The sequence below is a fragment of the Globicephala melas genome, chromosome 1 (assembly GCF_963455315.2).
Source record: "Globicephala melas chromosome 1, mGloMel1.2, whole genome shotgun sequence".
Taxonomy (NCBI): Eukaryota; Metazoa; Chordata; class Mammalia; order Artiodactyla; family Delphinidae; genus Globicephala; species Globicephala melas.
The window spans coordinates 73,374,353-73,400,329 of NC_083314.1; the positions used below are offsets into that span (position 1 = coordinate 73,374,353).

Genomic DNA, 25,977 nt, shown 5'->3' on the forward strand with positions numbered 1-25,977 from the left:
AATTAGAAATGAAAAAGGAGAAGTCACAACTGACACTGCAGAAATACAAAGGATCATGAGAGATTACTACAAGCAACTGTGTGCCAATAAAATGGACAACCTGAAAGAAATGGACAAATTCTTAGAAATGCACAACCTTCCGAGACTGAACCAGGAAGAAGCAGAAAATATGAACAGACCAGTCACAAGCACTTACATTGAAACTGTGATTAAAAATCTTCCAAACAACAAAAGCCCAGGACCAGAAGGTTTCACAGGCGAATTCCATCAAACATTTAGAGAAGAGCTAACACCTATCCTTCTCAAACTCCTACAAAAAATAGCAGGGGGAGGAACACTCCCAAACTCCTTCTATGAGGCCACCATCACCCTGATACCAAAACCAGACAAGGATGTCACAAAGAAAGAAAACTACCGGCGAATATCACTGATAAACATAGATGCAAAAATCCTCAACAAAATACTAGCAAACAGAATCCAACAGCACATTAAAAGGATCATACACTGTGATCAAGTGGGATTTATCCCAGGAATGCAAAGATTCTTTAATATATGCAAATCCATCAACGTGATACATCATATTAACAAACTGAAGGAGAAAAACCTATGATCATCTCAACAGATGCAGAGAAAGCTTTCGACAAAATTCAACACCGATTTATGATAAAAGCCCTCCAGAAAGTAGGCATAGAGGTAACTTTCCTCAACATAATAAAGGCCATATATGACAAACCCACAGCCAACATCGTCCTCAATGGTGAAAAAGTGAAACCATTTCCACTAAGATCAGGAACAAGACAAGGTTACCCACTCTCACCACTATTATTCAACATACTTTTGGAAGTTTTAGCCACAACCATCTAGTCGTTAGAAACAACTGAGCTGTCTGAGTTAGCTCCCTAGCTAAAGTCTGTGTTTGCCTCTTTCAGGAGTTGAATGCCCGCTGGAGGTCCTTGCAGAGGCTGGCAGAGGAACAGCGCCAGCTGTTGGGCAGTGCCCATGCTGTCCAAATGTTTCACAGGTAAGAATTTTACCTGAAAAGCAATGCTACTCTAGAACCCACTCAAGAACTGCCAATTCTACTTAGTATAGTAGATCCCTAGCTATAAATTTAATCCTTCTTCCTGGAAAAATCGGAAATCAGGCGCTTCAGTAGTAGATTCCTCACTTGGCACATAGGCTACTCCCAGACAACCAACTTCAATTTTCTAGTACCTAGGCTTGGGCCCTGGTACATACATAATTAGCAGTCTTTATATGTTTGCATGATAGTGAATGAAAATTGAAGTTGAAACAAGAGGTTTAAGTAATTACATTTCTGAACTAGAAGTAGACAGTAGAGGGCAAGAAACATCACATTGACTCTAACTGTTGACTCAACAATTTTTTTTTATGTTTGACTTCCAAATCTGTGTCTACACTAAGAAACACACACAACTAATTAAGCAAACAAATGAATGAACAAGATTAATGAAAACCAAACACCTTTACTGTGTATAAATGTATTTTTGAATATTCAGAGACGGGAAAACTGAAATTCAGACAGGTCTTGTTTAGAATGGCTTAAGATGGAAAATCATGAAACATAACAGTTAAGCATGGAGCTTTGCCATCAGGCTACCTGGTTGAAAGTTAGGCTCCACCATTTAGCAGTGGTATAACCTTGAAACAATAGTTAACTTCTTTTTTTTTTTTTTCTGCTTAGCCTCTTAAGCTTTAGTTTTCTCATATGTAAATGGGACTGGTAATAGTAACTAGGCCTCAAGTAGTTGTTGTAAAGATTAAGTACACCTAAGTTCTAACACATTACAAAGGATGATGATGATGGTAGTGATGACTTCTTTGTGAACTCAGCTAGTCTGCCTCTAGTATGCCTATTATTCTTAAACTCTTCACTCTCGTGTACCAGAGAAGCAGATGACACCAAGGAACAGATTGAGAAGAAGTGCCAGGCCCTCAGTGCTGCTGATCCTGGCTCAGACTTGTTCAGTGTTCAGGCCCTTCAGCGACAGCATGAGGGCTTTGAGAGAGACCTCATACCCCTGGAGGAAAAGGTGAGACGTGCTTTTAAGCTTTTCTAACACGTTCATCTTCATATTTATACCTATTAATGTCCTTTTCTTTGGTTTTATTGTCGAGTCTCTTATTCTTATAGTTTTATCCTACTCCATACTTGTACTTTTATCTTATTCCATACTCATAATTTTACCTTGTCCCTAAGGCAAGTCCACTAAGAGGGCATGCCCCAGAACCATTCACATGGAGGGAAAACTTTTTAAATTGTTGAAAATTATAGTTGATTTACAATGTTGTGTTAACTACTGCTGTGCAGCAAAGTAATTCAGTTATACATATATATATATATATATATATATATATACATTCTTTTATTATATTCTTTTCTATTATGGTTTATCATAGGATATTGAATATAGTTCTCTGTGCTATACAGTAGGACTTTATTGTTTATCCTTTCTATATAGAAAAGCTTGCATCTGCTAACCCCAACCTCCCATTCCATTCCTCCCCCAACCCCCTCCCCCTTGGCAACCACCAGTCTGTTCTCTATGTCCATAATTCTGTTTCTGTTTCATAGATAGGTTCATTTGTGTCATATTTTAGATTCCACATATAAATGATGTCATATGGTATTTGTCTTTCTCTTTCTGACTTACTTCACTTAGTATGATAATCCCTAGTTGCATCCATGTTGCTGCAAAGGGCATTATTTCATTCCTTTTTATGGCTGAGTAATATTCCTTTATATACATACCACATCTTCTTTATCCATTTATCTGTCAATGGACATTTAGTTTGTTTCCGTGTCTTGGCTATTGTAAATGGTGCTGCTGTGAACATAGGGATGCAAGTATCTTTTGAATTATAGATTTGTCTGGAAAAATGCCCAGGGGTGGGATTGCTGGATCATAGGGTAATTCTATTTTTAGTTTTCTGAGGAACCTCCATACTGTTTTCCACAGTGGTTGCACCAAATTACATTGAGGGAAAATATAAATGAACTTGTAAATGAACTTCCTACTATCTAAGTACCTCTTTAGTGTGTTCCAATAGGCCAGAACTTACCAATGTTAGTTGGAGGTCAGCAGCCTCAGATAAATAGGAAATGGCCAGGTCTATGCCTGAGTATGGCACAGAGTTTCCTTAGCAAGGGATTGAAGGAGATTAATCCTACTCTGACCAAAAAATGAACTCTAGAGCTTGCCAAATACACTCTGGAAAAATCAGAGACATCATAGAACTTGCATTATCATGTAAAGCAAAAAGAAGCACAGAAAATGTCTACATTGAAAAGATTTTCACATTAAAAATTAGACACTTGCCACCAACCAAGTCAATCACCCTGCCTGATAGCCTTCTTATATATTTATTTATTTGTTTGTTTATTTATTTATTTTTACAAAGGCTTATTCTTAAATGTACAATATTTTATAAAGTAGCAAGGTGTTCTTGTACCTCATTGAAGTCTATTTGAGGAAGGAGCACCACCGGGGCTTGAAACTCTTCCTTTGTTAGGATTCAGGTGCGACTCCAGGCTGATTGTCAGAGCTCTTGACTTCCTAGGTGGCTGTATTGGGGGAGACAGCAGATCGGCTCAGTGAGTCCCACCCGGATGCCACCGACGACCTGCAAAGGCAGCGACTGGAGCTGAATCAGGCCTGGGATGACCTGCTGGGGCTTACAGAGGAACGTAAGGAGAACCTACAGGAGGACCTAAAATTCTTCCTGTTCCTCAGCCAGGCCAGGTAAAGCTCCAGAGGCAGACTTCCACCAGGTGGGGTGGGCAATTTCCAAGTCTGGCCCATGAGTGGAGCATCTAGGAGCAGTCTATGTACAGGTGCTCTTCACTGCTGGGTTTGGAGTGTATCTCTAGGTCCAGATTGTACCTCCGGTAAGGCACAAAATTCTCATTTTCAATATTTCAAGCCAATTCCTTCAAACTGAAATATTTCAGTTTGAAGGAATGTGAGATTATCTATGCCAATTAAGTAAGTTTCTATAGAGTGTATACTATATATAAGGTGCTATAGCAGGAATTACAGGATATGGGGGGGGGGGAGTAGTCTACTGGAGAAGCAAAGAAGAATACAGATAACCATGGTAGAACATAATACATCCCAAAACACACATCCTAACAAATAGATGGAACTATGCAAACAAAAGTGTGAGAATAAGAAAGGTACAGAATATCCATGATGTGGGGACAGCTAGAGCCTGGGTTTTGTATGTCACAGAGGTAAGGAGAACTAGCAAGAGATGAACTCAGAAATGTTAAAATTAAGTCCTGGAGAAGTTTCACTGCCTTGCTAAAGACTTTAGATACTATCACGTTTTAGCAAATATGCACTTTATCTGTGGAACAGTTCTCACATTGTGCCCATCATATCAGTCTGCTGAGAGGATCATTTAGAATTGAGGGTTCAGGAAGTAGTAGTTTGCAATGAAACACTTTTGAAGAAAAAAGGGGGCAACTTTGGCAAATGATTGCAGTTGCCCTTGGCAAACCCCTCCCCAATTCAGGGTCTCTGGAAAGCTATAGTTTTTCATACAGTATAAATAAGTAGCATCCATACTCTTTCCCCAAAATCATATATATGCTCATCTATCTCTGTATATATAGGTTCTACCTGTAATTAAGATTCCAAGTTAAATGCTTCCCCTTTCTCTTTATGAAGTCTTACTCTTCAATATTTCAAAAGTAATATCCCCACCCTCAGAGCAACTCTAACACCTTATTTTATCTCTTTAGGACAGTCTTGCTTTTTAGTACTTTTTAAAAACATGTATTAGTGTCTATGTTTTGTTTGCTTTTTTTTTTTCTTCTTTCAATATAAAGTGTGAGCTTCTGGAAGGCACAAATATATCTCTTTCACAATGTTTGGTGCGTAGTAAACACCCAATAAAACTTAATTGTTTAAATAAGTGAATAAATAAGTTTACAAAAGAAGAGACCATTTTGTCCTAAAGCTACTGATTCCTGTTTAGCAAACAAGAGCAAGGGCATTCTTCATGAGACGCTTAATCTGACCATCATATATAGTTTTTTAAGTCAGTGCATTATTATTTGACATTTACCATCTGGAGCAGATGGACTTGAGCTCTCCTTGCCTAATTTCTTGACTGCTAAAAGAGTGGGAAATGGCCCTGATTTAGTCAATAGCACAGGAGTAGGGGGTGGGGGTGCTATGTGTGTGTATGTGTTGGACAGAATCATGTACTGGATTCTATTGGGAATAAAAGTAAGAAGAAAGACATGCCTTCCCTGAGATTCTATACTAAAATAGATCTTTAAACCCAAGATCTATCCACTTTAAAGGAACAGGACTTGTTAGGAGTAATGGAATATGTACCAGTCCAGGATTCCAGTGTCTGGGTTCTACTCCAGATGTCTGCTTTTAGTTTTAGCACATGGGCAAATTGCTTACATTCTCTAGGCCAACTTCTGCATCTCCAAAATGGAAAGAAAAGAATTCCCAGAATTCTACACAAAATTATTGCAAGAATCAAAAGAGATAATAAGTGAAGAAAATTTCAAAGGCAAGGGAATGCTATTATTAAGTTATAAAGTGAAAACAACAAGTCTAAAATTTGTGAAGTATATAAACTTGATAGAAAATACTGATATGGAAATGTTTTCTAGAGGAGAAAAAGCCCAAGGACGGACAGTTCTATAGCAAGTTACAAGGTTCTCTTGTCAATATGTCTCTTTCTCTAGGGACCAACAGAATTGGCTCAGTGGCATTGGTGGCATGGTATCATCCCAGGAGCTAGCTGAGGATTTAACTGGCACAGAGATCATGATAGAGCGACACCAGGTACGGTTACAAAAGCCGTAGTCCCTGATCACATGACCTTACGACCTTCCCTCATTTTACAACTTTGGTGAGATGTGACTGGCCTCACCAGTCTCTGCCCCCTTTTTGCCACAGGAGCATCTTGCTGAAATGGAGGCCGAGGCTCCCACCTTCCAAGCCTTAGAAGACTTCGGTACAGATCTTATAAGCAGTGGGCACCGTGCCAGCCCTAAAATTGAAGAAGAACTTCAAGCTGTCAAACTAGAGAGAGATGAGTTGGAGAAAGCTTGGGAACAACGCAAGAAGATGCTAGATCAGTGTCTTGAATTGCAGGTACTGCAAATTCCCAATCATTAGGCAGGATTAGCTGCACTCTGTTTAATCTATGCAATTTTATGTGGTTAATACAGGTGCTTATTTCACTGGATTTCCATGGTGAAAGCATAAGGGCATCTCTTGATTATTTGACATTGTATTTCCTGCTCTGTAGACTGTTCATTGTGGGGTTCTTTACTCCTTATTCCTGTTAAAAAAGCCAAACAAAATAGGGGTCAGTCCCAGGGCATGGGGGCATAAAATTGGGTGATTATACTTTATTGATTGATTGAAGGTTTGATTGATTGTGTTTTATTGAGAACCTACTGTATGCAGGGCCCTGGGAACACAAAGATTAGTAAGATAGTGTCCCTTTCCTAAAAGTAATGAAATTAGACACGTAGGCAGATCATTCTCTTACAGTAAGATAATTACTGATAAAATGTATGAGTGTTTTGAGATTATGGCAGATGGAGTGATTAACGCTTTTGAGGGAAGGGAGTGAGAGTGTCACAGGTTACCCTGAAAAATAGTGTTTACCAGAGTCTTAAAGAAATAACCAGCCAGTATTTATGTATAGGATATGGGAAATAGTGAGAGTATTTCCTATACTCCAAGGATGGAGTATAGCTTATATGAGATATATAGAGATATATAGCTCATATATACTTATATGAGAGTATAGCTTATATGAGAACATAAAACATGTTTTCAGGGAAGAGTAAAAGGTCCAGTATATCTAAGATTTATGGTATAAATGTTTCTTGGAAGAATATTGGCACACCTTACAGGGTCCCTTATATCAATATCACAGGAGACTGGGGAGATAATTTCCTCTGTTCACCTGGAATGAATATATCATATACATTCAACTTTATTCCCCATAGTTTTTCCGAGGGAACTGTGATCAGGCTGAGAGCTGGATGGTGGTACGTGAGAATTACCTAAGGTCAGATGATAAGGGTTCCTTAGACAGTCTGGAGGCCTTGATGAAGAAACGTGACGATTTGGACAAAGCAATCACTGCCCAGGTAATAACAACTAACATAAGAACTCCAATAATAGCTATTAGTAATAATAACAGAAATTCTACACATGTTTGTGGTTTATACTTATTTTAATTCCCATCTGATTCTTAGAGAAAACTTTGAAGTAGGCAGGGCACATGGTGGCTTAGTCTTAGCCAAGTCGCATGGGACACTGGACTTTTTACTTTAAATCCAGCTTTTTAAAACTTGACTTTTAAAATTGGAAGCTATTTTATATACTGCCTAACACCCCATCCAATGTGGGAATCATCTTCTACAATGGCCATGGGAAGTGTCTCTTCTATAGGGAACTCAGCACCATACTGAGATGGGAAGTAGCTCATTTCAGTATCATTATTGTTTCTCCTCTTGTTGAGTTAAAACCCACCTCCCCATAAGGCATTTACCTTTTGGCCTTGGTTTTGTTTCCCTTTGTGAAGCCACAAAGATATCACCGACCTTTTCTAGGAGGGAGTCTGGGATTGCATGAAGGGCCTAATTTCCATGTATCTGGGCTTTTCTCTTTCTTTTATCTAGGAAAAGAAGATCACTGAACTAGAACTTTTTGCTGAGCAGCTCATAGCTGATGACCACTATGCCCAGGAAGAGATTGCTGCTCGGCGCCAACGGGTACTAGACAGGTCAGACCCGAGCAATTGTTTTGTGAGTTATAGGTAGATGTAGCAAAGTGGCCTCTTTGTTAACATTGAGGATGGTGGTAACACTGAGTTCTCATTTCTAAATGCCTAAAACTATCTTGAAAATTTGGGAAATGTTCTGATCTAGACTCATAAAATGAAAGACTTGGAAGTTACCTTAGAAATTACCTGACTTAATCACTTTATTTTATATCTGAAAATAATGAGACTGTGTTATATATAACATATGAATATATAATAATATATAATATAATATGTAATACATAAGGAAATATATGAATAAATAATATATAACTATGTTTATATATATGACATATAAATATATAAATAATGAGAGGAGAAAGGGCAGGTAAGCTAATAAGAAGATTCATGAATATGGCATCAAAGCTTGGTGGAAGGGTAGAGGACAGAGAGTAATCTAGCCCTGACTTCCAGATGGAAGACTCTCAAAGAACAGCTGATTGCTGAGCGAACGAAACTTGGAGACTATGCTGACCTAAAACAATTCTACCATGACCTCAAGGACCAAGAAGAATGGATCAGTGAGATGCTGCCCATAGCCTGTGATGAATCTTACAAAGACCCCACCAACATTCAGGCAAGTTCAAGATAAGAATCTTGGAAAACTTCAACATACTCAGATGGTTGGATGAATGGTCACCTTGTGATACTGAACACTTCCTTACTGTTCAGAGCACTGTCACTGCCTTCAGGGACTTCTGAGTCTAATGTGGAGTGAGTTCTTCAGAAGTTATCATCACCTTGGTTATGATAGAAATGTTAACTCTTCCTTTTAGACAGAATTTATCTCATCTTGCTTCCTAAATTAGGTGGTAATTTAGTTTCTGCTTTCCCTTCAGAGAAAATATCTGAAGCACAAGACCTTTGAAAATGAGGTCTATGGCCGAGCTGAGCAGGTGAAAGGAGTCATCACCTTGGGGAACACTCTGATTGAGAGGAGGGCATGTGATGGCAATGAAGAGACCATGAAGGTAGGTCCTGCTCACAATGGGTTTTGGGCTACAAAGGCACACGAAGAGAAATCTTTTATACTCTTTCAATGTTTTCATGTTTAGGGATATGGAATATGTTTCATAGTTAATTGTCTTCCCTTTGATTGTTGCACAAGGGAGGAGGAAAAGAGTGATGCTCAGACCTTATGACTTCCATCATACTCAGTACCTTGACCTCCAAGAAAGCTTTAGACTTAATTCCTATGTGTTATCATGCTTGCCTTATATTTTCTATCCCTACTACCAAGAGCTTTGATATTTAGGCATCAGCCTCCGTAATCAGCCCATGACCCTTTATTCAAAATTTCTTCTAACACCTCCCGTTGCTTTCTCAGATTTAAACCAGCATAACTGATTTAAAATATCAATATATAAGATTCCAGTACTGGCAGATTTTGACTAGACCCTAACTCCAGAGCCTCCCTACATTATCCTTTCAAGTTGTCACAGGACCCTAGACACCATAATGACCACTCAATTTTGGGAGGCTAGGGTCAAGTAGAAGAGTTGGAGAAAAACTGGGACTACTTGTTTGAGAGAACAATTGACAAAGGACAGAAGCTCAACGAAGCTAGTCGCCAGCAGAGGTTCAACACAGGCATCCGGGACTTTGAGTTCTGGCTCTCAGAGGTAATTATACCTGGAAATGGTGTGGGCATGGGATCTTAATAAATACTTGTCAGATAAACAGACTTTTGCATGAACAATTTCCTTGACTCTTCTTGGGAAAAGTTGGGGGATGTATTTGCTAATCTAGGTCTCTTTAAAGACAGCTTGCGTCTGACAGCTTTATTTGTTTATCCTTCCATTCCCAGGCAGAGACACTGCTGTCCATGAAAGATCACGCCAGGGATTTGGCTTCGGCAGGAAACTTGCTAAAGAAGCATCAGCTATTGGAAACAGAGATGTTGGCCCGAAAGGTTAAGTAGTGTTGGAATCCCACTCCTCTGGCCAGAATGGAAATGTTTGTGACTTTTCTCTCTCCTGTCTTAGGAGTCCATTTGAGAACATAGGCTTGCAAAACTGAACTTAGTGTTCTCATCCATCAGTCATTATAATCAGGTCAAGTCCATGGGCTTCAGAGCCATTAACCTATTTTCATTAAATTATATTGAATAGATTCTAAGACTCCAAGAAGTAGATCCTAAAAATGATCTTGTTTACTTTTTAATGACCTATGTATATAAACTCACTCTCTTCCAAAGCTGAATATCTGATCTGGTCTTTGAGAGAAAATAGAATTTTATTTTACAGAACAACTGAAAAAAAAAAAAAAATAGGGGACACATGCTGTGGAGTTGAACTATAAATACACTCTGAAAATTCTTTGGAGCATTCCAGTTGTATCCTAATATCAAGCATAGATGTGTCCTGAGAGCTGTAATAAACATTCAGACAGGTGTTCATTTCACACTGGAGCATTTTATATTATCGGTTTTATTGGGTAACACAGATACCCACAGAAAGGGCAAGAAGTCAAAGGCTTTCTAAGTTCAGTTTCAGGACTTGATGATATTCCCTGTGACATCACTAGACGGCAGACTTAGAATGCAAAGAGACACAGAAGGCTGTGTTCTGGGTGGGACCAGCCTAAGAATATTACCAATAGAGTAGCTTCTTCTTGAATATTTCAATCCATCAATCTATGTCATATTCTGCACTGTGAAAAGATAGTTCTGCGGAGACACAGCATTGTTCACCAAGGTCTTATTTTCCATATCGGGAGAGGAAGAAAATACAGGGGAAAACATCAGAAGGCCAAATGTATAGTTCGAATAATGTAGCCATGCTATCCATTATTGCCTCTGGTCTTGCCCTTATCCAAACTGAGTTAAAAGAGCATAAGGTCAAATTCATTATCTTCAAAAATGATCTATTTGACCCAGTCTTTGAACTTGAACTAGTAGTGGTTAAAGTCCAGGGTCTACTTAATACCTATACTATACTATTCACTGAGGACACTTGGGCTTTCTAGGATGCACTCAAGGACCTGAATACGTTGGCTGAAGATCTCATCTCCAGCGGGACTTTCAATACTGACCAGATTGTGGAGAAAAGGGATAATGTCAACGAGCGCTTCCTGAATGTCCAGAAATTGGCAGCTGAACACCATGAGGAACTGAAAGAGGCCTATGCCTTGTTCCAGTTCTTCCAGGACCTAGACAATGAAGAATTCTGGATAGAGTATGTACTGCCAGCTCACATTGCATGGCTAGTCCAAGAAAATAGATAATCCACCAAACATGTTCTTATTTGATGCTGAAATGAAATACATAGTTGCTTCTTGCAGTTCGCATTATTTCTTAATCATGTCTGCCTTAGCCTGAAATGAACATTGGTTTCAAATTTTTTCACTGTACGCAGGCAGAGGGAGACAGGCATGGAGGGAGTGGGGAGCAGTTCATATACATTCTGGGAGGAAAATTAAGAAACTGTATATATTTTTTTGGAAAGAATGTGTAATGCTCATTCTGAATGAGACAGCTGAGCATTTACAACTTACCAGACTGATGAGATCTTTGTCATGATTCTTTCTGTATATTGTGTATCTATTGTAATACGCCACTGAACTTGACACTGGCATAAAATGTTACATAGTACCTGCTATGGTATTATTGCTAATTCTACTTTTGTTATAAAAAATGTGATTGGAAAATCTTAGAAATTAAATTATTTGCCCTACTTCCACCCTGCCTCATCATGTTCCTCTTCTACAAACCTGCTGATTCTTACTTGTAATCAATGAATTAGAGGAAAAAAATGTGCATAGGGCAACTAGTAGGATATTTTTGAACCTTTTTAGAAATAGTAAGATGATATAATCTTGTCTACGATGTCTTTTACCATGCTTCATGGTGATATACAAACATTTTACGCTCAGAACCTATCCAACGGCCATGATTCCTATAATGTCCCTCTTTATACCTATTTTACCTAAATTAGTTACTGATATTAATAGACAAAAATGACAAAGGTCATATATGCATATATGTTTGTATATGTATATATGTAGGTGTGTGTGTCTCTAATTTTCACATTTTTTGAAAGAGAAACATTACTGTAAGTTATGGAGAATATGCACACATAGACAGGCAAAGGAAGTAATGGGAAGGCTGTTACGGCTATGCATATGGTAGAGATCAGTATGTTATTTTAACTTGTATTGCCATCAGTCAGATATTTTGCTGAAAGCCTCTGCCTCTAATTAACTTTGTGATTAATGACACCACCGTGTTCCAGAATTTACCCCCACCCCACCCCCAGCCAAACACACACTCTTAGAAAACCTTCATTTTAGGATGACCTCAGATGTCTAAAGTCTATATTTTTTGTTTTTTCCTTGGTCTTAGGGAGAAGTTGGTACGAGTGCGATCCCAGGATTATGGGAGGGATCTGCAGGGGGTTCAGAACTTACTGAAGAAGCACAAACGCCTAGAAGGGGAGTTGGTGGCACATGAACCCATCATCCAGGTAGGAATATGAAACCTGAAAAGACTGGGATAATCTAATAGTAGTCCATGTTATGGATAAATGGGTTGAGGCTACAAAAAGTGAAGGTGGCATGCCAAGGTCACATAGAGAGTTAGTCGTAGAGTTCACAAGTGTTCTCCTCCACATTTTGTCTCCTATGAATAGAAGAATCTGCATGGAAACTCATGCTCTTCCATGGAAGGAGCACTTTTAGTCCAGGGCACAATTGCTGACAATTAGGTTACAGTTTGGGACATCTGGAAAATCTGTACCTGAGCTGAGCCATATGGAAAGAGGGCAGCCCTGAGTCTTGGCTTGGCAACAGGGTCACCCTGTGACCACGAATAATGCATAAAGAAGATCCTGGAAAGTAGCCTCATGCAAACGTCAAGGTATTTTTTCGAATACGTGGCAACGTTTAGCTTGCTAGATCTTACTGCAGCTTCCTTCATTCTCCCAGGATTGTCAGGACCACCTCGAGTACCTCCAGTATGTAAAAGAGCCAGAGGGTGTGAAGGGCTAGACACTTTTTGCCGGGAAACTGTGGATAAATGGGGAGAGGTTGCGGGGTAATGTGACATGGAGGGGGTGTGTTCTTCAGAATGTGCTGGATATGGCGGAGAGGCTGGGAGACAAGGCTGCCGTGGGGCGAGAGGAGATCCGGGAGAGGCTGGATCAGTTTGTTCAACACTGGGACCAGCTCAAAGAGTTGACCAAGGCTCGGTGAGTTGGGGCTATGAGGCCCAATTCTCTTCTTGGATTGCAGGTATTCGGTTGGTATGGAGAAGATATTTAAGTGCTTGCTCAGCATTTCTCCCCAGCTACCAATCTCTGTCTAATTTCTAAGTGCCTGCTCAAATGCCAAGTCTTCCATGAAGCTTTCCCCATGTACCCCAGGCAGAAGTGACACTGCCTCTGTGTTCTGAATATACCTCTATTCTTGTGCTTACTTGCAGCTGCTGTCTTTTATCATTGTTGCCCTACATGTGTTATCCTTCATACCACGTTATCCCCCACATCCCCGTTTTACTTTATACATCTCCCCAGTTTTAACATTACATGCAGTGCTTAGTAATAAAAGAATGAAGGGATATTTTTCTCCCTTATAACCATATAGTCCTATAGCCAATTAAAATCTTACAAGATAGTTCCACTCTGCTACATTCCCACTGCTTACTAGTTTTTTCTTATCTATTGGGGTTTGCTTTCCTCTTACAGAGGGATTCGGTTGGGAGAGTCCCTAGAATACTTGGAATTCATGGCGAATGCTGAGGAGGAGGAAGCTTGGATCAGTGAAAAGGAAGCTATGGTTACCCAAGGGGATTCTGGAGACACTTTGGCTGCTACTCAGGTGAGTAACAGGCTGAATGGATCAATTTTCTTCTCTTTGAATCTTTTCTTAAGTAGTCAACATTTTCATCTGTAAAATTAGAATCTTTCTTCTGGTGGAAGAAGAAAACTTTCAGGTCAGTTCTTAGTATACGATGTTCTTGATACTTAATATTTTTCCACTAGATGGAATGTTTCCTAGAATTACGTAAATTTCAATGTGGGGAAATCCTTATGTACTACCTTGATCAACACTCATTCCCAAATCCAGAAAAGTCTAAGGTCACATGGTAAGTTAGAAACAATGTCACTTGTATTCCTTTGGCTCTTTTTCTGGTAAGATTGTCTTTCTGGCAAGTGAAGAGTTTGGGGAGAGGAATTTAGTGGAGCTATGCAGGAGTAAGGGGACACTCATCTAGTCTGCCAGTTGAGTTGAATCATCCCTGGTGAATGGCATCAAAAGGAATCAGAATGTAAGTGGGATAGATTGTCTAGTCTTGGAAGTTTTGATTCTCACTGACTCATTTACACAGAGCTTGCTAAAGAAACTCGAAGCTTTGGAGAATGACTTCGCAGTCCATGAGATCCGAGTGCAAAATGTGCGTGCTCAAGGAGAAGACATCCTGAGCAAGGTGAACTGCGCTAGGGGTTCCGGGTCAAAACAGGATTTTCAAAAAGGGATTGGCCCAAATATAGAATCATGAGCAGTGCTAAAATCAAACATAGACCACTGATAATCTCTTCTAAGCTGGCTTTTTGTTATTTTTCAGTAAATAATTTTTTATTCAATTTCTGTTTTCTGGAAGTTTTGTTTTTCAAGTTCTTATAGGTACACTTTTTAGATTTTTAAAAAAATCATTTGTTGACACTCTTACTCTTATCCTCTGCAGAATACGGACTTTAAAAATATATTATACGTGACTTGCTTTGGTCATAGAGTATTTTAAGAATGTGAAGAAATTTCTTTGCATGCCTCTAGAGATGAGGACCCCACTGAAACCTCTTTGTAATTTGAGAACGATTGTTTTGTTTAACTGCCTGTTTTAACAGAGGCTCAGTGATCTAAATGCTGAATCCTAAAGAATACAAAAGAATGCTAAACAGAGATGACTCTGTACATTCGAGATGCTTATGCCAACTAAGAAGATCACACTTATATGGACAAACATGAGAAGATTGTCCAAATGCTGGGGTAGAAATAATCATCTGGGTGGAATAGATATTATTCTATTATAGGTGAATAATAGAATAATTTCACTAGATCTAGAAGAGAGTAGCTATATATTTGGAATGGGAGAGATGAGAGCTTTTTAATAATACTAAAGAATTCACATTTCTGGCCCTGGACACTCATCAGTATATCTGTCTCTCCTCCTTTCGACCTTGGTGTTACAGGAGGAAAGTCAGCATAAAGAGAAGATTTCTACCAAGATAGAGGCTCTAAAAGAAAAGACCCCTTCTCTGGCCAAGGCAATGGCTGCTTGGAAGTTACAACTAGAAGATGATTATGACTTTCAGCAGTTCAACTGGAAGGCTGATGTGGTTGAGGCCTGGATAGGTATGACGTGTGAGGGCCAGGGTCTTAGGTTTGAGAAACGCCAATAATTCCATTTATAGAATGGATCCTGGGGCTCTGTTGCTTACCATGGGAAGAAAGATGCTCCCTTCATTACTCACTCCTATCCCGCCTGGACACAATTACAATTACATTCACACACGTGCAAACACACACATGCCCCCCACACACACAAACACACAGAGACACATGCTGAGGGGATAACTAAGTACTATAATTCCAGAGAACATCTTTTTTTGGAAACTGGTGATTTCACATGTGATATTCAGCAAGATAGGGCCATGGCAAAACATTCTAGGCAATAAACTCTGTGTTTGATTTACTTATAATTTATCTCTAGTCTGCAGTTTTCCTTATGAAACATTCAAAAGTCCTCTTGGCTCCAGCTCTGTTTCAGTCAGTTTTATCCTGCATAAGTCTAGAAAAGCAATTCACTGGACCCTACACCCCCCATATTCTAATGAATCATCTGTTTTGAGAGTCAGGAGGCTCTCTTGTGGCCTATAGTAAATATTCCTTTTCTCCTTACCACAGCTGGTACAAGACCAACTCTATTTCCCTTCTTATTAATTATCTTTGCTCTTCAGCTGAGAAAGAAACAAGCCTGAAGACCAATGGCAATGGTGCAGACCTCGCTGCCTTCCTCACTCTCCTGGCAAAGCAGGTGAGAGCAGGGTTGCCTTGTTGATAGATGCCTGTGAAGTCCAAGACCCATATCACACAGAAGCTTCACACAGGATTATTTCATTCCTAAATTTGTGGTTTTATTGTCTGTAGGACCTGTAATATTGTTCCCCTTTCCTTCGTGATAGAGATAATTTGCTAGTTTTCTCTCCCTCATCAGTCTTGCCAATAGGTGTTCATTTTTATTAGAGAACAAATTTTTGGCTATATAATTTTTCTCTGTTGTATCTTTGTACTATATTCCATTAATATCTTTTTATATCTTTATTATTTTTTAACTTCATTTCATATTACTTGATTTTTTTAAATTTAAAAAAAATTTTATTCACTCTTTTGGTGAATAGTCTTTGTACAATTGAAAAGAATGTGTATTTTGCAATAATTTATATTACCTATCAGATTTTGTTACTTATGTTATTTAAATATTTTATTTTATATATTTTAAAGCTAGGTTAAAAGTTGTGTTGACATTTAGAATTATGAAATAATCTTGATGAATTGATTCTTTTAATTATGAAAAGTTTCTCTTTCTCTCCAATAACACTTTTTTTAACACTTCTTAAATTTTTTTTCATATATTAGTATACGATACCAATTTTCTTTTGTTTACTATTTGCAATGTATATCTATTTCCAACCCTTTAAAAAATATTTCTATGCCTTTATATTTTTTGTTTTTGTTGTTGATTTGGTACATTTATAAATTGTAAAATGGTTACCACTGTAGCATTAGCTAACACCTTCATCCTGTGACATAATTACCATTTCTTTCTTAAGGTGAGAACATTTAAGATCTACTCTCTTAACAACTTTAAAGTACATAATACAGAAATATTAGCTATAATCACCATGCTGTGCTTTGGTCTCCAGCACTTGTTAATCTTATAAATGGAAGTTTGTTCCCTTTGACCAATTTCTCCCCATTTCCTTCACCTCCCAGCCCCTGGCAACCACCAATGTACTCTAAGTTTGGCTGTTTCTCTAAGTTTGGCTTTTTTAGATTCCACATGTAAGTAACATTATACAGTATTTGTCTTTCTCTCTGACACTTATTTCACTTAGCATAATGCCCTCAAGTTTCATCCAAGTTGTTGCACACAGCAAGATTTCCTTCTTCCTCCTGACTGAATAATATTCCATATGTGTATATCACATACCTTCTTTATCTATTGTTCTGTTGACAGGCACTTAGTTTGCTTCTGTATCTTGGTTACTGAGAATAATGTTGCAATGAACATAGAAGTGCAGAGTGTCTGTATGTCTTAGATGCATCTTTTATAAATATAATATAGATGAGTTTGATTTATTATCTATTGATGAATTTAATGGAGTAGTAAATCCATTTACATTTAAAGTAATTAATTCATGAGTTTTATTTAAAGCTATAATTTAACACCTCCCCTCCCCTATCCCCTATCCAACCCCACTTTTTTCAGTAATGATTCAAGATGTGATTTCAGTTTTCCTGAGGACTAGCCTTTTTCAGTTTGCTCTTAAACCTAGGGACTTTAGAGGTTTCAACTAAACCTCTTTCACTAAGTCTGCTCCTACTTGATGTGTCCTGATCACAGCACTGTGTGACTGCAGAAAATTCTTACATTTTAGATTCTTTAGATTTTAGATTCTACATTCTTAGCTACTGTTTTCTGCTTGACTTCTAGGACTTGTGTTTAGAAATCTATAAATACCCTGATGGGGACATACAGGGAGATTATTGAGTCTCCTTTTCTGCAGCTCCCTTTTCATGATTTTCTTAAACCGTGGATGCCCCAGTTTCCCAGAACTCCAATTTTTGTCCCTTTAGTTCCATGAGATGATCAAAAGATCTGAACATCTGCTTCCTCCACTACCTCACCCTGTACAGCTTATACTTCAAAGGAGAAAGTGACAGAGAGTATTACTCTTAGTTTGCTACTATTTCCTTCTCCCTGGAATTTTGATCCCTCAAGTTATAGCTACCTGAGTTACATTCTGATCCCTTTCAAACAGCTGATTTTTTGTACTTTTATCCAGCATTAACAGTTGTTCTCAAAGGGAGAATTGGTCAAATACATACCACCCTGTTAAAGCTGGAAGTGGAACATCCTGAATTTTGTGATTCTGATATCATTTGCATACACACATGCACACACACACAATCATTTGTATAACTGGCACCTGTATAAGGTCTTTTGTTAGTTTGCATACTCCCACAATGTCTAGTGCTAATTAGACTGCAAAATCTAATAAGTGATATAAAAGAGTCTTAGAATATGAGCCTTAAGAAGAATTTAGTTTTGATTTGGACTATCACATCATGCTCCAATACTCCCTTAATATTAATTTTGTACCTAATCTAAAATCCAATTTAAAACACTGGAATTTAACTATAATTCCAATCCCAAATGTTTACAAACGTCTCTAAGTCCTATTTCATTTTCCTTGGGCATCACTCTAAACTCTTGTATAGGTCCAATCTGGTGGAACCCAGGTATGAATGACCCCTTGGAATCTGCATTATTTTTCTGTTCACAGCTTCTCTATGGGTCTTTCTCAGGACACACTGCATGCCAGTCTGCAGAGCTTCCAGCAAGAAAGACTGTCTGAGATAACTGACCTGAAGGACCAACTGGTGGCTGCTGAGCACAGCCAGACTGAAGCCATTAAGGAGCGCCATGCTGCCCTGCTGAGGCTCTGGGAACAGCTGCTGGAAGCTTCTGAAGCCCACAGACAGGAATTGCTGAAAAAACAGCTGCCCCTACAGAAGGTAAAAAAAAAAAAAAAAATGGTGAACCACCATCAGGCCTCAATTATCTGTACCTTAGCCATGAAATCCAGAAATAGATACTGGAAACCGTGTTTGAATATTATAGACATTTAAGTGAGTACATTGCAAAGAATCAGGAAGACATTCTTATGAGCAAGAAGTAATTCATTTTTTTAGATTGATAGGGAGTATTTTTTTGACTGATTTATCAGTTATCCATCTGACTTATGATGGAAGCCAGGTACATATAATGGAAACAGGTAGGTGAGACAAGGGATAGAAGATCTTACTGTATGGAAGAACTAATACTGGCATGTAGGAGTCAAGGTTGTCCTTGTCTTTTTTGCTAACTCAAATAAAAGGAATATTAGACAAGTATAACTTGTGTTCTCATCTTTCCTAGCTAGGGGACCTTGCATGTGTCACTTAACATTTCTGAACCTTGATTTCTCTATTTATAAAATAAGGTAATATCACCATCATAGCTATTTCTATGTTATTACTATTAAAAGAGATAATAGATCTGAAAATGCAATATAAACCACCATGTTCTATATGGATATAAGTTTTAAAATGTTTTTTCTAGTGGTGGCTGCTAAGGTATTGGATGTTGATGATAAAAATATTAATAGTAAAAGGAAGTCAAGATGGTCAGTGAAATTACTTAGTATTTCTAGACCATAAGAAGTATTGTACCTGGCAACAAGTTAAGGTAGGGAGTTACAGGAATCAGAAAACACACAAATACAAAATCAGATCCTTAATTAATTTCTACTCTATTGAAGGACATGGAACCTACAGAAATTAATCTTAAGTGAAAAGTTAAAGCAATTAATGGAAAACTGCATATCCATATCTATATACACACACACACACACACACATATGTACATACACACATTCTACATAAGAAGATACTTCACATTCTAATTCTATTTTACTCAATTTTCAATCTGCAAAGAGTTTTATTTTATTTTATGATTTTAAAATCTTTGTAAAATATTCAGTTGATACATAATATTATGAAAACAATATGACATTATTTATAGGTTTTCATGTCCTTCTTGGGTAGAGGCAATATTAGTTTTCTCTGTGTTTGGTCTATTTTAGTGTATAGATTGCTGAAATGAATACAGAGAAGGTGTAATGGTGTAATACCTTTGCAATCTCCTTCCATTTGGGTCAATTTTCTCCTCTTTAACCCCTATGTTTGGAGATGAAAACTTATTTTCATATCTGTATAACATAACTCTCTTTGAAAGTACAATCTGCTGACCCAAAATATATGATGTATTTTATTTCAATTTTTGTTATAAATTTATTTATTTATTTACTTTTGGCTGCATTGGGTCTTCATTGCTGTGCACGGGCTTTCTCTAGTTGCGGCGAGTGGGGGCTACTCTTTGTTGTGGTGCACGGGCTTCTCATTGCGGTGCCTTCTCTTGTTGTGGAGCATGGGCTCTAGGTTCATGGGCTTCAGTAGTTGTGGCTCACAGGCTCTAGAGTGCAGGCTCAGTATCTGGGGCGCACAGGCTTAGTTGCTCTGCAGCATGTGGGATCTTCCCGGACCAGGGCTCAAACCTGTGTCCCCTGCATTGACAGGGAGGTTCTTAACCACCGAGCCAACAGGGAAGTCCCTATGTGATGTATTTTGTATCTAAAACTTTTCTATTACCTACTGTTTGGGAAAATCCATGCTATTTCTCTCATTTAGAAATTCAAAGTTATTCAGAGCATATGAATAACTCCAAAGAGTATTGCATGGATAAGGATACAGATTAGAGGGTAGGAAATGGGTTTAAGCAGGGGATTCAGGCATGAGATGAGCCTTGAACAAGGTTTAGAAGGAAGGTAGGATGAGTACTCAGTATATGCAAACAGACATCAAGGAAGTGTGGTCTGCAGAAGATCAGAGGAGAGAAAGAAGAAATGCCTATCCCACAAATTGATACTTTTTATTCAATCAATTATCCATTCATTCATTTAACACTTATTTGTGCATGTTTACTATGTGCCAAGTAGACTTGGAACATAGACATCAGAACAAGAAATCATGAAATCTTATCATTGCAATCTACCCTTGCCACTTTTGGAATCTTATAGCTAATATAATCCTAGAAGTCATCCAACTTCATTTGTAAATGTTGGAAGAAGAAGAGAAAATGCTAGGATCAGAGCTTGTACCTTGAATTTACATGTCCATCCATCTGATCACATGGTCTCCATTGGTTTTAGTTCTGCCCTCTTAGAGTGTTGGCCCTGAAAATATTTGAAGACCGTCATTTTTTTTATCCTCAGTCTTGTTTTCTGCTGACGAGCTTTATCAGAAAAGATGGAGGTGTCTTTTTTTTTCCTCTCTAGGCCGAGGATCTATTCATGGAATTTGCACACAAGGCTTCAGCTTTCAACAACTGGTGTGAGAATGCTGAGGAGGACCTGTCAGAGCCTGTGCGCTGTATCTCACTGGATGCAATTCAGCAGCTGAAGAAGGACCATGAGGACTTCTTGGCCTCCTTGACAAGGACCCAAGGAGACTTCAACTATTTGCTAGAGCTAGACCAGCAGATTAAAGCCTTAAATGTGTCCTCTAGTCCCTATACGTGGTTAACAGTGGAGGTGCTAGAAAGGATCTGGAATCACCTATCTGACATCGTCAAGGTAGCTTGGGGCAGAGCAGAGAGTTCCTTTGGCTATAGTGAGCATGATCACTTGATATAATATCCAAGTTTGGGGACTTTTGAGAAAGAAAGGAACACTATTAATAATTATATTGGGACAGCAGTCATGCACTGAGACAATCTAAGAAAAAATTTGGAAATATGTTCACAACAGGCATAGCCCTACGCCCTATAGGTTAGAGTCTCAAGCATCTGGGTGTTGAGTGGTGATTCAAGGAAGCAAGCACAAGCTCCAGGAGATGGCTCTAAAAATAGGTTATGAGAAGTTCATGAGGCTTGTATATATCTTTACAGTATATATACTCCAAGGCATTCTCTATTTTATACACATCTCCAAAAGTGCCTTTTTAATGTGTTTGTGTTTAATTTTTGTCTGTATATAGTAATGCTCATTACTGAAGCTATGGAAAGTATTTTAAAAGGTTACGAAGAAAAATTTCACTATAAAATCACCAATTTCATTTGGCAACTCATTATCTTTTCCTTTAAAGCTACGTTTATGTTCATTTAAATGAAATTTCAACTGGAAAAAATTTGAGTTGAAGAAAGATTTGCCTTTGTTACTAGTTTATTTGTTACTGGGCTTGGTAACACTTGTAAGTACTTATGGGAAGTTGCATAAGCTTCTTTCACATTTCTGAGATGAGAAGAGATGGACTGGAAGAAAAGTAAGCACACAGGCAATAGTATTGGAAGATAGGTGAGATTTGGAAGAGGGAAGATGTGCAGGTGAGACTCAGAAACAGTTATTTTATTCAAAGAAAGGCCTGCAATGTGCACATTACTATCTGTGATTTGGGGTTTTAGGAAAGGGAGCAGGAGCTGGAAAAGGAAGAGTCAAGACAGGTCAAGAACTTTGAGATGTGCCAAGAATTTGAACAGAATGCCAGTGCCTTCCTTGATTGGATCGTGCAGACCAGGTGTGCTGTTATACCCCCAAATTCATGATCCCTATACTATACTTTCCATTTACTATAGGGATGAAATACATAACTGAGGGAAGGAAGGGGAACTCTTACAGTATTTATGCTGTCCTAAAATCACCATATCCTGTCTGTGCTTTGTATTTGGAATCGAATGTACTCTAAATCAATCATTGCAAAATTGAGAAATGAGAATTTCATCTCGTTGCCCATTCTGTATTCTCTCCTTGATACTTTTTTTCCCTCTCGCCTATAATTACAGTCCAAAAATAGTAACAGTCCCTTATGTTTGCCTTCCCCTTTGTACTTTACAAAGTATTTCTATGATCCATTATCTCAACTTTCAGAGCAACCTTGAAAATTGTACAGAGCTGATCCTATTACCACTGTTTCCAAATGTGGAAAGAAGTTCAGTAGATAAATTGACTTGATCAAGGTCACATATGTATTTATTGGCACAACCAGAGCAGAGTACACTGTGAATACTTCATAGGAAATTATTATGTTGCTTGACTACTAAAACAGTGAAGAGAATCAAGAGAGATAATATATGCTAATTGCTTTTATTAAATGCAAAATGTTCTATACATGAAAATAACATTTGTCACATCTTCTGGGGCAAATGGCTTGGAAAAGAGGAGACTTAGAGGGTATAATAAATGAGTAAATGGTCAAAGGTGGTAGACTATATTCAGCAGGTGGGTCAGCATTATGGAGTTAAAGTGTTGTTTTAGGCAATCCATGCTACTGTTCCTACAAACCCATTGACAAGGATAAGTCAGAAAATGAACAAAAAGAAATTCTGTATCATGGCTAAATAAAACATCTGACGGAAGGCAGAGGATATACAGCTCACCCTCCTCTGCCTCTGGTTTTGGTCCCTCCTCCCCTGGCAGCAGGTGCCCAACACTGAGCATATCACCTGACACCTGAGCCCTTCATCCTAAAGTAAAGAGATGCACAGAAGGCTCTGAGCTTCTCAGTGTGGGGGACATTTTGGGGACAGTGGCTGGAACAGGTTCATACTTTCTAGGTACAAAGAATTTAGAATGTATCATAAATCTGAAGAAAGAAGATCATTTAAGTAAACCATGTTAACATGTGATTTCACTTTTCTCTCTTCTGATTCCTGATCTGGACCTCCATATCCAGGGATTACTTTCTGGATGGGTCAGTATTTTATGTTATCATGTTTGTTTTGTTGTATCATTCTGAAAGAATTAGTTAAGGAGGCCTTAGTACTAAAGCTTCTTCATCCCATTGCAATCTGATGGTCCCTAAGTAAAATGTGGGGTAAGAAAGAGAAGCAAAGTGTATATCATTCTGGCCCTACACCCCACTAGGTGAAGTCTTGCCTACATTAGGTTAAGGGTATATTTGAGAATAATAACTAGGAGGGAAGTATGGAAGCTTTCTCGTAGGCAGAGAAGAACTGGGAGAGCCTTACTTCCCTTTTCATTTGTTGCCAATAAACAGAGAGGGTTTGGTCTTGTGAAAATTTGGCATTGTGAAAATTCATTTCAGAAAAGCTATATAACTTGGAAGAACTATAGAAGTGTAGGGGTTTTGAGTTGGTCTGTTTGTGTAAAATACTGACCTCTGATATTATAAGTAATGTATTCCTCTGGTTCTTAACTAGATCTTTGCTGAAAGAAACAGGAACTCTAGAATCCCAGCTGGAAGCAAATAAAGTAAGTAATGTTCATTCATTAGCTCTAAACATTGCTGGAATTACAAAGAGTGCAAGAAAAACTACTCAAAGGAAACTGGTGATTCTTTTAGGTAAGTCCCCTGGCCCAAAAGTCAAAAGCCTAAGTCTCTGGTGTCAACCCTGCCAACAATTTGCATTCTAACCTTTGGCCACCACTTCATGGACATGGATGTCAGTTTGCTTAAATCTCAACTTCAATTTCTGTATCTATACAATGGAGTCAATAATAGCTACATTATAGACTTACTCTAATGATTAAGTAAGGGAACAAATGCAAAAGCTCCTGGCATACAACTTGTAACATTGACAAATTTCTGTTATTATTTGATGTGGTAAGAAAATAAAGTTGAATCTAGATGATCTCTTAATAATTGAGTGAAGCAGTGGGCTACACCTCCTAGAGAAATGGAAATAAAAACAAAAATAAACAAATGGGACCTAATGAAACTTCAAAGCTTTTGCACAGCAAAGGAAACCATAAACAAGACGAAAAGAAAACTCTCAGAATGGGGGGAAATATTTGCAAATGAAGCAACTGACAAAGGATTAATCTCCAAAACATACAAGCAACTCATGCAGCTCAATATCAAAAAAACAAACAACCCAATCCAAAAATGGGCAGAAGACCTAAATAGACATTTCTCCAAAGAAGATATACAGATTGACAACAAACACATGAAAGAATGCTCAACATCATTAATCATTAGAGAAATGCAAATCAAAACTACAATGAGTTATCATCTCACACCAGTCAGAATGGCCATCATCAAAAAATCTAGAAACAATAAATGCTGGAGAGGGTGTGGAGAAAAGGGCACCCTCTTGCACTGTTGGTGGGAATGTAAATTGATACAGCCACTATGGAAAACAGTATGGAGGTTCTTTAAAAAACTAAAAATAGAACTACCATATGACCCAGCAATCCCACTACTGGGCATATACCCTGAGAAAACCATAATTCAAAGAGTCATGTACCAAAATGTTCATTGCAGCTCTATTTACAATAGCCAGGACATGGAAGCAACCTAAGTGTCCATCAACAGACGAATGGATATAGAAGATGTGGCACATATATACAATGGAATATTACTCAGCCATAAAGAGGAACGAAACTGAGTTTAGGTAGTGAGGTGGATGGACCTAGAGTCTGTCATACAGAGTGAAGTAAGTCAGAAAGAGAAAAACAAATACCATATGCTAACACATATATATGGAATCTAAAAAAAAAGAAAGAAAGAAAGAAAATGGTCAGAAGAACCTAGGGACAAGACGGGAATAAAGATGCAGACCTACTAGAGAATGGACTTGAGGATATGGGGAGGGCGAAGGGTAAGCTGGTACAAAGTGAGAGAGTGGCATGGACATATATACACTACCAAATGTAAAATAGGTAGCTAGTGGGAAGCAGCTGCATAGCACAGGGACATCAGTTCAGTGCTTTGTGACCACCTAGAGGGGTGGGATAGGGAGAGTGGGAGGGAAGGAAATGCAAGAGGGAAAAGATATGGGGACATATGTAAATGTATAACTGATTCACTTTGTTACAATGCAGAAACTGACACACCATTGTAAAGCAATTATACTCTAATAAAGATGTTTAAAAAAATAAAATAAAATGGTCAAAAAAAAAAGCAGTTGGCTAGAACAGTGTTTTTAACCTTAACCTTATTTTCTTTCCCCCCACCACCAGAATAAAAATTTAACTAATTAAATCTAATTTATCCCTAATGAGAGAACTTTATGCTAAAAAGATGTTGTCAGACAGGATTGATTTTTGGAGGGCCACAAACCATTGTAATATCTAATATGTTTTCACAACTAACCCCCTCATCACAACCAATTCACTCCTCCCCTCTTTAGGAAAAGACATTCCCCTGTTCAGAAAACATGACCTAAATGTAGATGTTTGGCATATAATATGCCTGAATGACAGAAGAGTCTTGTGGAAGTCTGTCCAAGCCAATGAAGGAGACTGAAGTGTGAACACTGGGAATTTTAAGTGGACCTCAGAGCTCAACCACAATCAATAGTGC

The 25,977-nt window shown here is 38.2% G+C and overlaps 1 protein-coding gene across 4 annotated transcripts in view; it reads left to right on the forward strand.

Moving 5' to 3' along the window:
* SPTA1 (spectrin alpha, erythrocytic 1) overlaps positions 1-25,977 on the forward strand; it is a 65,957-nt gene that overhangs the window by 36,367 nt on the left and 3,613 nt on the right. The window contains exons 24-46 of one of the 4 annotated variants that reach the window (XM_060286426.1): positions 930-1,021; positions 1,910-2,054; positions 3,583-3,764; positions 5,735-5,834; positions 5,949-6,146; positions 7,016-7,159; positions 7,694-7,797; positions 8,251-8,413; positions 8,676-8,807; positions 9,321-9,458; positions 9,644-9,748; positions 10,804-11,012; positions 12,179-12,299; positions 12,901-13,022; positions 13,518-13,650; positions 14,162-14,269; positions 15,024-15,186; positions 15,792-15,868; positions 18,424-18,633; positions 20,994-21,290; positions 22,118-22,230; positions 23,386-23,403; positions 23,873-23,924. In XM_060286426.1, the coding sequence (XP_060142409.1) occupies positions 930-1,021; positions 1,910-2,054; positions 3,583-3,764; positions 5,735-5,834; positions 5,949-6,146; positions 7,016-7,159; positions 7,694-7,797; positions 8,251-8,413; positions 8,676-8,807; positions 9,321-9,458; positions 9,644-9,748; positions 10,804-11,012; positions 12,179-12,299; positions 12,901-13,022; positions 13,518-13,650; positions 14,162-14,269; positions 15,024-15,186; positions 15,792-15,868; positions 18,424-18,633; positions 20,994-21,290; positions 22,118-22,230; positions 23,386-23,403; positions 23,873-23,924 (3,126 nt within the window). Of the gene's footprint in view, positions 1-929; positions 1,022-1,909; positions 2,055-3,582; positions 3,765-5,734; positions 5,835-5,948; positions 6,147-7,015; positions 7,160-7,693; positions 7,798-8,250; positions 8,414-8,675; positions 8,808-9,320; positions 9,459-9,643; positions 9,749-10,803; positions 11,013-12,178; positions 12,300-12,900; positions 13,023-13,517; positions 13,651-14,161; positions 14,270-15,018; positions 15,187-15,791; positions 15,869-18,423; positions 18,634-20,993; positions 21,291-22,117; positions 22,231-23,357; positions 23,404-23,872; positions 23,925-25,977 lie in introns of all 4 variants that reach the window. The other 3 variants (XM_060286431.1, XM_030841872.2, XM_060286433.1) reach the window with 3 other exon arrangements.